Source organism: Eucyclogobius newberryi, unplaced genomic scaffold (assembly GCF_026437365.1).
Source record: "Eucyclogobius newberryi isolate DKJ021-1_F unplaced genomic scaffold, fEucNew1.0.hap1 SCAF_19, whole genome shotgun sequence".
Classification (NCBI taxonomy): Eukaryota; Metazoa; Chordata; class Actinopteri; order Gobiiformes; family Gobiidae; genus Eucyclogobius; species Eucyclogobius newberryi.
Window position 1 is genome coordinate 18,505,741 of NW_027315823.1, and position 13,671 is coordinate 18,519,411.

The 13,671-nt window shown below is 39.4% G+C and overlaps 1 protein-coding gene across 1 annotated transcript; it reads right to left on the reverse strand.

Moving 5' to 3' along the window:
- Window positions 1-2,713: 2,713 nt before the first annotated feature.
- Window positions 2,714-9,666, reverse strand: LOC140365545 (uncharacterized). The gene is made up of 4 exons (XM_072452036.1): window positions 9,496-9,666; window positions 7,593-7,868; window positions 6,502-7,330; window positions 2,714-5,403 (listed from the first exon to the last, which is right to left on the reverse strand). Exons 2-4 carry the CDS (start codon window positions 7,822-7,824, stop codon window positions 5,235-5,237), a joined length of 1,230 nt encoding a protein of 409 aa, XP_072308137.1. The 5' UTR covers window positions 7,825-7,868; window positions 9,496-9,666; the 3' UTR covers window positions 2,714-5,234.
- Between the last annotated feature and the right edge of the window lie 4,005 nt (window positions 9,667-13,671).

The following is a 13,671-nucleotide window of genomic DNA, read 5'->3' on the forward strand; positions in this document are numbered from 1 at the left end:
TTGAATGTTAACATGTTAACCTGAGATCTCTTCCCTCAGAGGTGCTTAAACTTTAACCAGTGGTTTTATTGTGCTTTTTTGTAACAAACTAACTACTGTCACATGAAAGACCTCGTCCTGAGAGAATTTTCCGAAATGGTGGGGTTACCCTGAGCAAAATAGTTCAAATCACTAAGCCATCAACACATGCAATCTAATCAAATTCTGGCATAAATAAGAAACTAATATTAATAGACACTAAAATTAAATTGGAAAAGGGATGCAGCATTGTATTGTAACTTTAGAAAATAACCACAAGAGGGCAGTATAGGCTGTCCCACATTGAGTAGGCCTTCTAAACCTGATGTCCAAATCTCATGTCAGAGCTTGTGTCTGCAGTGGAAGTTCTCACACAATTAAATGTTATGATCCTTCAGAGTGGTGCAGTTCCATTCAAATTTGACAAGGCAAGTTTATTTGTAGAGCACAATTCGTACACAAGGCAATTCAAAGTGCTTCACACAACAGGAGAGAAAAAAAGAAAATTAAAAAATGCATTAAAATCACAAAAACCTGACAGAAATCACAAAAACAGTTTAAACAGAAAAGAGAAGAGTGCAAGTCTATAGCATATTTTTTATTTTTATCCTATAGCAGATTCTAATTGTTCATTGTTGCACCGTATCACCAAAGCAAGTTCCTATGTTTGTGAATTCTGGTCATTGACAATGGTAATAAACCTTTTCTGATTCTGATATGATTTATGATAAATATATATACATATAAAGTCGATATGACTATTGTGTTACAAGCTCATGACATTAGTAGAACTGTTTTCTACACATTTGTACATTTACATTTCTACTACAAACCCTGTTCCCTTGTCGATTGTAGCTTGATCCTTGTGTTTTAACAACCCTCAACATGTTTCGTCTATGTTTTTACCATGAACTGTACTTCACTTTATTTTGCATCCTTTCGTTTACAATTATTTTCAAGTAGATTGGCGTTTCACAGCAATTTCGGTTCCATTAATCAGTTATCAAAATAAAAACAAAACCTTAAAATACAATGTAAATGTGTTAAATTGACCTTTACATATCAAAAAGGACATGTGAAATTTAGAATGTATGGATATACAATAATCTATGTAATAATTGACCTATACCTACTGCCAGTTTTGCACGTTCTGATCATGTTGTATATATTATAATAAATAACTTTTATTCTACACATTTTATATTGCGTGCCCTTGTTTTATCTTATTTTAGCAAAGTCTATCCATTTTACATATTTTATTAATGATCACTGAGTGTTGTAAAAGTCTCTATAAATAAAGGTTGACTGATTGATTGATTGATTGATTGATTATACATTCTTTTATGTGTGCACCTTAATGCCGAAGCAAGTTCCTGTTCACTGACAATGGCAATAATTCAGATTCTGATTGATTTAACATTATTGATTACATTTATTTGGCATCAGCTTAGAGACAAAAACACATCGATTTCCCCAGTTGAAGTATACATGGTACGTAAAGGTCCTAACATGCTGTCTGTGATTATCCTTTTGTAAATTGCGCTCTGCTTTGTGTTAATTGATTTATTTTAGTGAGACTCGGCTAGAGGAATTTAATGGAACAAGAAGTGTAGTTCCTCATTCATAAGGTAACTGGAACTTGCCGGTTAGTTTCATGAAAAGGCCCCATTTTGTAACAAAAAGAAGAAGAATTGTTAACACTCTCTTCCAACTTCCAAAACATACGATCAATACTCTTCCCCTCGATGGGCAGAGACAAAAAATTGGCTTGGGGTCAGATTTGAGCACCAATCACAGCTAGCAGTATATTTGTCCAAAGAAAAATGTAAACCTGTGCACAAAGTCAGATGTCACTGGACTGGTATTTGCTGCCCTGTTACAGTCAGTGCCTGAAATACAGTGTTACTCTTAAACTTTTTTTTATTTGACAAAAATATCTATACTTTTAGTCATATTTAGTCAGCTATATATGACAAAAACTAGGACAAATCATAATAGAAGATGAACAATGCTGAAATAATAGCGTACTGCAGTTCTGCTCATTTTATCACACAGCTATAATGGGGGGGGGGGGGGGGGTAATCTAATAAGAGTGACCCACAACAGCTCTGAGTCGAGGTTACTCTAGGGCACATGTTTAGTGCTTTCAAACAAAACAGTGGTGCACATGCAACATTTCCACTGATCAGCCAGTGACATGTAACTTAACATATTTAAATAGCACAGCAACAGAACCTGTATAATCCTTTTATAATGAGTAAATAAGACAGACCTTTTGCAGAGGCTATGCAAGATTGTAGCATGATCGGTTAGTCAGACAATTTGCAATATGAATGTAAAGTAGGGCTGAACGATTTGGGTAAAATATCTAGTTACGGTTGTTTTCTAATTGCAATTGATGTTTTAATAATAGGATTTGGTTCAAAGATCACATGTAAACGTGTCCAGGTGAATTGACAAAAACACTAAAATAGGCCTATGAACTTCAAAAAATGTAGCCTTTGTGATTTGCGTCCATTCAAATTGTGATTTCATTTTGAAGCATGCTCATGTGGTCTCTTTGACGCTGTCAGTTTCACTTTTGTCACAAACATCTTGCACAGGAAAAAAAACAAGTCTCCATTTGTTTTCACAATCCCCAGCAAACTCGTGCCACAAGAACATCAGAACAAAATAGCAGAAACAATTTTCAGTGTTTTTATTTATTTTTACAAATAGGAAAATAGCTTTTATTGTATTCCAAAACAAACAAAAACAGCCTGTGTTGGGCAGACTGACAGAGGACCAAGAGAGATGATTAGTAAATGCGGTCTGGATGTAGGTCAGTGGAAGCAGCCTGGGAGGCTCAGACGGATAAACAAGTCTACTGTCTGTCTGCTGTGAGCAAACTCGACAAGCAAGGATACAGTAAGGTACTGCTGATAGATATAATTTCACTGTTGTAAGTTGCTACATGCAAGGGTTCTTTTCAAAGCACCACTACCACCCAGGTGGATACTGTTAAAATCAAGTGTCTATAGTAAGTAGCTTGTTCTATAGACACAGTCCACTTCTGTGAAGCACTGAAGAATGAGCACCATTATCTGTTAAACCCATGAGAGCTGCAAGTGCTGCAGAACTTGCTGTAGGATTTATTTATTTTTGGCTTTTTTGTTTCCGATACATTTTGCAAGACTGTCTTAAGAGCACAACTGATTCTCTTTTTGACCAACACAAGTGCACTTGAGACCAGCAGACCAAGCTTTATGCATCATAAATGGGTAGAATGGGAAGTGAAATCCCAGACCATACTCAGTCTGACATTCGATAGATTGATCACGCTACAATCAAACCCATGTAAGTCGGCCTCTGGAGAAACACCACTGAATAGCTTAATGCACTGATTGACATTAGATAAAACATCTATTTAAAAGCTACAAGCTTTGTACATGTTATTTCTGTCCTTATTGTTCATTACATTTTATGGAGTATGTTACAATACACATGATTGAGTAGCATTTAGCTGCCTGTCCAGCTCTTGAAACAGTTAGCTTCTCTTTCTTCTATAACCAGCAGAATGGATACAGTAGCAGCTACTGTAAAGTGTACTGAAAAAGAAAAGGGCAGTATTTTACATCACATTTGCACCACTGAGCATAAGTTGAATGTTAAGGCCAAGAGGAACTTGGCCACTGATTCGGCAGCACATTGAGAAACTTTCATAGAACAATGAGCTTATAACGCTGTCACGTAGCAAGAGTGTAATGTCCACGCACTCTCCAAAACATGAATATCTTGTCTGGCATAGCCACTACAGAATCACAGTTAGATAAGAAAGTCATATGAACAATAAACAGAACCTAGTGATATTTTTGTGAGATGAACAAAGGCATCCGCTTGAGATTAGGACTGTGTGTGAAAGGCAAACAGGTCAGGGGCGCAGCAGAGCTTAAGAAGGCAATAAAGGCCAATACGGGATGCACTTTATGTTATGCATATGAGCTTTTTAAAGAGCCAACTACAAAGCTAAATATCTAAGTGCTTGGTTGAAACTGAGCGCTTTAATCAGGATTTTATCCTACAAAACTAGTCAAGACTCATAACTCTGGCCATGTGAACAGCTATCTTTGAAGCCTCATGATCATAACACATGGCAGAAATTTAACAACAACTAAATTAACTGGAATAACGTACAAATGTTGGAAGATTCATTTCATGGACCCTGAAGGCTGACTTGGTGGAAGTAAATAGGGATGGACCAATTCTTAGTGTCCATCCATCCAAACGCCATTAGCAATAATTAGGACCCAGCGCCACAAACTGGCTGCCAAAGTGCTTGCCCGCTTCCAAACACTCATTTCCAATTTGAATCCATTTGGAGTTAGCAGCTTATATACCTTGCCAGGCATGACAACAATTTAAACAAAATTAAAAAGAAGAAGTAAGTGATAAAACCGTCAGTAACAAGCCTTTCCATGCCCATTTTAAAAATCTGAAATCACGTAACAATTAGTACAGCTATTCTTTTTCCATTCAAGTAGCAGCAGCTGCAGGGCAGTATTGAACTAGTAACCACATTGGTTTCAATGGTAGTCCTGTCTGGAGGTACATTTAAGAAAAATCTCTAAAATAAAAATAGAACATTGTCAGAAATCACTTACTTCTCCTTAATTTTAATCATTTACCACAAATCAAAATATACCAAATTTATAATTTCATTTACTATAAAAATAGCAATAGCATAATGCATCAGCAGAAATGTGCAACCGCATTCTGAAATATTCAAAAAGAAATTTGAGTGAGTGGCTCATGGAATAGTTCCCATTGTGCGCCTTGACATGGTTTTCAGTCATTTTCTGACAGTAAGAGAATTTTAGATTGGTGTATCCCTAGAAGGACAGTTGGAGAGCATAGTAGACAACAGTTCACCCGTTGCTTCTAACAACAGAAGTGCTGCGAGATCGGCCTCTGCAGAATCACTCCGGTTGTGTTTTGAGTTGAAGGCCAGGAAATCCATTTGGAAAGTATTTTTCCTGAGGTGACATAGTGCTTGTTGCACTTATATGGGCAACTCCCAAGGGTCAGTTCAAAGTAAAAAGCAGTGGTAAAAAGAAAGAAAGTCCAAGAAAGAAAAAAAGGCCGCAGCCAGCTCTTAGATTCCACTAAAAGTTCAGCATGAAACAGCTGTGAAGACTCTGCCTCAGGCCATGGGCAGAGCTTAAGCCAAGAAGTAAGTGTCACACGGTGGTTCGGATAATCCGACTGGGTCTGGAGCTGCGGTGCACCTTGGTGTGTTTCGAAAGATGGTCACTGCGGGCAAACTTCTTCTCGCACAATGAGCACTCATAGGGTTTGATACCCGAGTGTGAGCGGCGGTGACGAGACAGCTCATCCGAACGGGAGAACCTGGGCACAACAGAGTACATCAACAAAAGGGAAATTGTAGTGCAGTGTATCATTATTTCTGAATAGGACAGATATTTTTAATAAATACAACTAAAAAGATGATGATCATTCATATAATCTGCATCATCAGTGCTGTATGTTGTACACACAGGCCAATGTTCTGTGGTGGAAATTTGTCCACTTTGTTGGAGTGTTTACTTTGTATAGAGCGGACTGTACCTTGCGCTGCACTGCACGTCTGCAGGTGAACTATTAAAACAATCCAGCCAACAGAGGCTGAATGTGGCCTACAATGATGCTCTGAGACTTTTGTTCAAAAAGCCCAGATGGACCGGTGACAGTGAACTATTTGTCCCCTCAAGAGTGAATACACTGCTGTTTTAAGAAACCTAATGTATAAAGTATATACATTAATTCTGAAATAATTGTAATTTTATTGTCATATAATATTGAATACAGCGCCATCCGCAACACGTCACAGGCGTGGAAACATCGGTATAGTTGCCTCCTGAGAGGTTAGGGGCCTTGTATAGTTGTATTTACATTTTCAGATTGTTTCTTACAATGGACCACTAATCCACAATAGAGGCATCGATCTATCATCTATCTCAAGATCTGAGTGGTTGAGGAGGAAACATAAACTTAGCCACCATAGAGCTGAACTGTTGAATGAGGTACTGTGTAATATTATTTGAAAATAATTTAATAATAACACTGTCAATATTGTCCCTTGGTTCAACATAACTTGTAACCTTGCCAGCAAGATAAATTCCCACTTTTGTGAGTTCACAAACTCGTGAGAATCCATCGTTAGGCTCCCGCTGATTTGTTTTCAGCCTGCACTAGTGGTAAACGGGCCAATCACATGGTATTTAGGGCCCACATCACAGAGGTGGCCGTACTTTAGCCTATTTTAGGAGAGATACACACAATGCATACAATGGTGCTTTGTAGATTTGTGGATGAGAAAGAACTGTGCTTTTCTGAACACTGGTTTCTACACAATTTAGATTTTTTTGCTTCTTCGGCTGTGACGCTGACATTTGTAGTCCTATGACATTCAAGATGCATTATTCATACATCATTTATTGAACATACCTCCATCCACAGTCAGGCCAGCTACATGTGTATGGTTTTTCTCCTGTGTGTCGACGGAAGTGCGCTTTCAGGTGGCTGCTCTTGGTGTACATCTTCCCACAGCCGGGGTGAGAGCACTTATGCACTCTCTCTGTGGTAGGAACTCTGGACATGCGGGGGGCCACAGCTTTCAGCACACTGTTCACCTGGCCCCCCAATCCAGTGACACCTGTAATCTCAACAGTCCTCATTGTGATGGGCAAGGGGGCAATCTTTACATACTTCTGGTCGGTTGTCTTGGCATCTCCGTTGTTTAGAGATACCAATGTGGCTGTGGTTGTGGTGGTGGAGGGAACCTGGGGCGCCAGCAGAGTGACATTTTGTCCAGTAGCCCCCTGCAGGCCCATTACCAGGTGGGTAAGCCATATGCCACTCGCGGTACCAGGAGATGCTGCTGGAGTTTGAGGGTGGGTAAGAGGTACAGGTTGTATCTGCAGGACCAAAGGAGTTCCAAGGAGCATAGGGGGGCTCACAGTAGGACAGGGAGTAACTAAGGAGGAAGGCTGCGATGAACCGGGACTTGTGTGCTCTTTCTTTGGAGTGACTGAAGTGCATTGTGGGGTGCTAATCTCAGGCTCACTTCCTGTGTCTGAGGGACTTGGAGGCTCTTCAGTGGCTGTGCATGGCAGAAGGGAGGCCTCCTCTTTTGGGGTGAGCATCCCATCTTGGACAATGTCCATCTTTTCCTTTAGGAACTCCTCAATGTCCTCCAATGTGGGGGAGAAAGGGGACGGCAGGTGAAAGGGGAACTCTGGAAGCTTGGATTCCTGATTTGAAGCCTCATCCTCACCTACAAAAAATACAATTTAGCTTAAGGTTAACGTACACTTTATTGTTTATTTCTGTTTGTCATAGGATACTATTGTCTTTTTTGGGATGAACATACAGTATCTTTTGATACTGTTATCTTAGCAAGATAACATAACACAACATTTGATTTGCAAAGGGGATTTTAAGGGTATAATAATAGGTATGGTGGATTAAAAAAAGTTTTCTCTGATGTAGAAAAATAGGAAAAAATAAATAAATATAAAATTATAATTGTTCCTCACCTGGAGCACATAAAAAAATATGCATCTCATCTTCATCTTCCTCCTCCTCGTCTTCATCTGGGGCGGAGCTGGAGCTGTGCATGGCGCTCTGCTCGCCCACTTCAGGACTGTCACAGGAGGCTGAGCTGCCCCCCTCACTGTTCACTCCATCTCCCACACCCAGAGCGAACAAGCTGCTGTCCCTGAACAGGTCACTCTCCAAACTCAGCGTTCGACTGCTAAGAGACACCATTGATCCAGGCCGATCACAGCTGGTGAAACCCTATCCAAGAAAAACTGCAAAGGAGAGGCAGCATTGTGAATATTACATGATAGTTTATGATCGATGGACAAAATATGGTTTAGTATTGTCTTGTAGACGCAGACTTTTTTGGAGGGTAACAAGAAGCATGCTTGGTCAGGACCACACTAGCTGGAGAATTTGACCTATTGTGCATATTTTGGGTTGATGGGGGAACCAGAGTGTCCGGAGGAATCCCACCCAGACACAGGGAGAAACATGCGTTTCTTCCACAGAAGGACCCGGGAGTCGAACCAGCAACCTTCTTGTTGTGAGGCATAAGTGGCAACCACTCTGTAACTATTGCAGAGTGTAAACATTTTTATATTTGGGAAACCACATTGACAGACCATGAAAAAACAGCCACAGCAGTGAAATTAAAACATGTAATTCTGTAAAAACACTCAAGCTTTGCACTTCATTAATTAGCTCAAGTATACATTCACTGTCATGGTAACTGTACTTTTCCTCCTGCTCCTCCATATTACATCCCACTATAAAGTTGACATACCAGCAGTAGATCTTTAGGCAAACAACAATCAAATGAATCCCTTGGATGTGATATTAAATATCCTGTGATATTATATTGATATCAAGTCCACTGAGAATAAGGACCCAGGATATTTACAGATGTGTAGCACTGCACTATGCAGGCACCTGGTACTGCATATTTTTAAACAGCTGCAGTGAATTTCTAAATCGAATTAATTTTAAAATCTAATTATGTTTTTATCACACAAATTAAAAGGAAATACTTGTAAGCCTATGGGAAAAAAAAGTTCTACTTTTTTACCATTTTGAAGGACAGCGTTTTGTGCTCACAGTATAATGTGGAAAATAATTGTACTAATTGTTGTGAACTAATTGTGAAGATTCTGTTGCCCAGTGGGCTATTTTGTGACTTTTCTAATCTTGGTTTTCCACAAAGAGGATTACGAACACGTGGTGCATGTTGAGTCACTTCACTACGTGTTTACATCCGTGAGTTTAGTCATTCACCCATTCCCTCTCGTTGTTTTAACGCAAAACGTGCGTTCCAGTATCTGAGATTGAGTTGAGTCTACAAGCAACTTTATTTTAATAATTCTTGTAGAGTCAAATAAAATCATAATAACATGGCTCTCCTTCTAAACACTGGTTACGTAACATGTTTATGAACTGGGGCAGTGTGTTAGAGTAAAGTGCTCATGCTGGACACGCATCGTTAGAGCTCCATTTTCTCTGATGTGGACAGTGAGCTCGTGCGCACTGCGTCTGGGTCTCTATTCTCACATTAGGAGGATACGTGGTGTCAAACCGTGGGCTGGGCACATGTTGCAGCAGGGCCTCACTCTGCACAGCTCTGGGTAAACATGGGCCGCACTGACGCGCCCCTGCACGCGCGCGCACGCGCACTTACATACAATCACACACTCACTCACACACAAACATACACGCGCGCGCGCATACACACTCAAATAGAAACAGGCTCCGTGCGTAAAGACAAACTACGGCGATCTAAAGACTCGCGGCTCACGCTAAAATGGCACCCTCAGCACTGGAATGCTCCATTCTCAAGTTCGGCCCGGACAAAACTGCTCTGCACCAAGTACGTGGCTACGATCCACCATAAACTCGACATACCTTGCGTGGGACAAACTCCGCGATTAATATCCACGTTTCAACGTCGACTGGAATTCGACAGGGGCTTTTAGGGGGCTTTTTTCCGTCGTATTATTGTCGTAGCACACTCACATCCCGTCCTTGCCACGGGTCCATGTTGGCATTCCTTTTCCCAGCGTCACGTGACTGCATCGCTGCTCAACTCGGAGGCACGGGTCCAATTCTGTGACTCTGATTGGCTGGTCTTTACGGAGGCTCGCCTTAAAAGAGGCGCTGCGATTGGTCATTGCTGGATACATTCTGGCTAGGCTGTGTCGATGAAGTAAAGCCTGAACCTCGTTTCAAAAAGATATAGTGGTCTATTGATACAAAAAGTAAAAGACAAAGTTACAGTTACAAATATAACATCTCAACATTTTGACAAAAACTACAAACCAGAGTCAGGCTAACCCGGCTCTGGAACGAACCCACAAAACTAGACTAGAGTTTGGTGATCTTTGTCCCTCATCATTAATGGGCCACATATTCTGTGTTATGGAAACACTGTTAAAGAATATGTGGATCGTCTGGCGGGTTGTGCCCGAATTGTCTTGTTTGGCATTGACTATATTGTTCTCCACATCAAAGGGGGGTAGAGAAACCAAAAACTGTACTCAAGTAAGAATACAAATGAAAGGACAAAACACCAAGCAAGCCTAATGCACAAAATCAAAGAATTGTCAAAGAACAGACTACACATAATTTTAAATCATATTTGAAGGAGCACAGCAAGCAGGGCCGGCCCCAGCACATTTGGTGCCCTAGGCGAGCTACTCCCCTGGAAAAGGTGTTCAACAGACTTCTCTTGGACCCTTTTTATTTTCTATTTCTAAAGTACATCTATATGCAGGTGATACTGTTGTCTATCTACTTCAATTCAGTTAAAAACTGACTAAAAAGTAACCTCCTGAAAATGAATATGAAAAAATGAAAAGGTAAAAAGAAGACAGTAACCCAACTAATTTAACAAATTATTGACTAAGCAGCAGACATAGTTTATGAAAAAAATACATATATGTGCTAAAACCACAAATTGTTCTATTAAATACTTTTTACAGATTCATCTTAAAATGTTCATATAGCACTCATCACTGCCAATTATAAAATCAGCTTAACCTCTACAGCCTGAGAAAAACTGGCTTCAATTTATTTTCTCTCTGAAATGCTTTTTTGTTCAATATACTCCATCTTATTCCCTGCGACACTCACAATGTCTAACTTTTACTGTCCCTTTCATTCACAAAGAAGTCGGTCAGAGGTCCTTCTGTTTTAAAGCTCCTTTAGATTGGCACAATCTGCCTCCATCACTGAGATCCCTCACTACTTTAGATCCCTTTTGAACATCTCTGTTAACATGCTGGAAAACTGATTGTCAGTATTTCTAATGGCAATTGTTTTTCTGTGGCACAATGATACTGTTCCATGTTTTTTGTCCCCCTTGAAAACAAAATGCTGCATTTCAAGTTGCTTACCATGAATTAATAAAATTTCAAAAGGTCTATTTGTACATAAATAAATCCAACAAGTTAAATTGAACCACTTCTTGCATAGTTGCAGGGCAGATCTTATCTTGTTAGAGACTGTAAAATTTGAAAAGACCAGTCCAACAAGCTCAGGTAACTTAGGCTTGTGCTGCGCCTCTAAAGTTTACTCCTGTTGTAAAAGTTGTGCTGTATCACCACAGTAATAGAGTTGTCCAGCTTTACTCTGAGCAGATCTGGGTCCACAAGTTACGATGACTGCAGACTCTCAAGAGTGACAACCTTGATGATCAACCAAGCAACTAAGCCAGACCAAGGCAAGATAAGGCGCCCAGGCTTTGGGAAGCAGTCTCCCTTGAGGATCATTTACTGCCCTCTGGTGTTTCAGTATAGAAACTGTCATCTGTGCTGCCTGTGGTCGAGTGGTTAAGTGGTCACCCTGTCCTCTCCTGTCTAATACAGAAAATAGAAACACTTTTTTTTTAAAAGAAGGGAAAAAAAAGAAACTGACAGCTATCATCAACCCCTGAGCATTACAACGTAGAGGAACCGTACACAAGATTTGATTTCAACATTTCCCAATCTGTGTCTCAAGAGATGAGATGAACATATTCAAATCAAATATAGCTTTTGCTGATAACAAATTTAATGCTGATTTATTGTTAATCACATAAACATTGGACATGATGGACAAGTTGGTATGCTGTAATTTGGTGTTTTGGTTCTCAAGACAGTTCTCCAATCAGAAAGCAGAATGAGTCTCACACGAGTCTAACATTTGGATTGCCGGTTCCTACACCTATATCCAGTTGTTGTAAACCAAGCCCACTACCTGCAGCCTAGTGCAGCCGTCCAAAACATGTATCTCCTATCTGCAGGTGAAGGCTCAGGTTAAGTTGTGCTTGCACAGGCTACACACAGTCCCTTTAATTACAGCAAATAAATGGTCAATTATTGTTTCTAATCAAGAAAGCTGGTAACAGGTACAGGCTCAGATCCAAGAAAATGTATTGTGGCCTCTATTGGACCGGGTATCGGTTACAGGATATTTCAATGTCAGGCCAATTATTTACCTGTTGTTGTTAGTTCACAGGCTCAGATTGTCTCAATTTAACATTTGAACTTTTGCTTAGGCCTTTGCTACAATCCAGATCTACGACTGCAGAACAGTTACACAAAATAGGTCATTTACATCAGTTTGTGATAAACTATATATATCATGAAGAAAGAAATATCTAGCCTCTACTTTCAGGTGCAACTGAGTTGAGCTTTTGTTTTTTGCATGGGTTTTGACAGACATTTGAGCTTGTCTTCACTGATGGTTTGTAGCTGCATCTCTACAAAGATGAACACAAAGCAGCAGCAAATTGCTGCTTGCACACAGCAGATGTGGGAGCTCATGGAGGTCTCATAGCAACAGGACACAGCAGGATGAGGCCTCCCCCAACATACAACTCAGGTCAAATGTGTCAATTACATGACAATCGACTCTTCCAAAACTCAAATTAAGAAGAATCATTCCACTTCCAGCCTGTAGCTTAAAAAGAAGCTTTGAGTCCCACGCTCAAATAGATTCACATTTTCAGAGGCATGAACGCAGCAAAAAAGAAGCTATAATTGGTAATGGACCAGGGTATTGGTTGTAATCTAATTCATACATGCAAAGAAATCAGACCATATTGTGTCATAATGTAAAATGGCACAAAAATATAATTATAATGCATCAGTCTTATATAGACTAACAATTTAGTTCATTATCCATCCAATCTGTTATAAATGTTAACTACGTTTGTAGCCACAGCTGCTCCAGGGTCGAATGACGACTTCGACAACCACCAATCACTCATTCACATTGCATTGTGTAGGAAATATGAAGTGACTTGCCCAAGGACACACTAACAGTGGATTAGACAAGAGCCACTGCTGCCCCACAACAGCGTGTATTCCCCAGTGGTTCCCTTGTCTGAACTAAAAATTATACTTCATCATTGTGAAATGCTCCGCTGTTACTAAGGTACTATGCATAGTGCAGATGTGATTTTTGGTCCATTCTTCCTCACGAAACAAAGGCCTATATAATCATTTAATTGTTTCACATCAGACAATTATCAGCCCTCAGGTGTCCCTTTAAGAAGTCACTCGGGACCCTAAGGCTATAACTGTTCTCGCACAGAAAAAACAATAGCGATTCACCTTAGGCTTAAACTACACATATATACATACACATATATATATATATACATACATACATATATACACACATATATACATACATACATACATACACATATATATATGTATACACACACACACATATATATATATGTATGTTTTATATATATATATATATATATATATATATATATATACATATATATACATATATATATATATATATATATATATATACATATATAAATATTTTAACCTTAAAATGCTGGTTAGGGTTAGGCTTATGTATTTGTTCATCTAAAATTTAAAGGGTTATAACATCTTTAGTTTTTATGTAGCATAAATACTGTAAATGTCCGCTCACAAGAACAGCTGTAAAAAAGAATAGATTAATATTTTCCAGTTAAATTAGAAGGATCTACCGGTATTCAAATCAGTAAGGACTCACTGATTGTAATCTGATGCTAAAAATGCTACAAACTAAAACTTAAGACAAACTTGAACC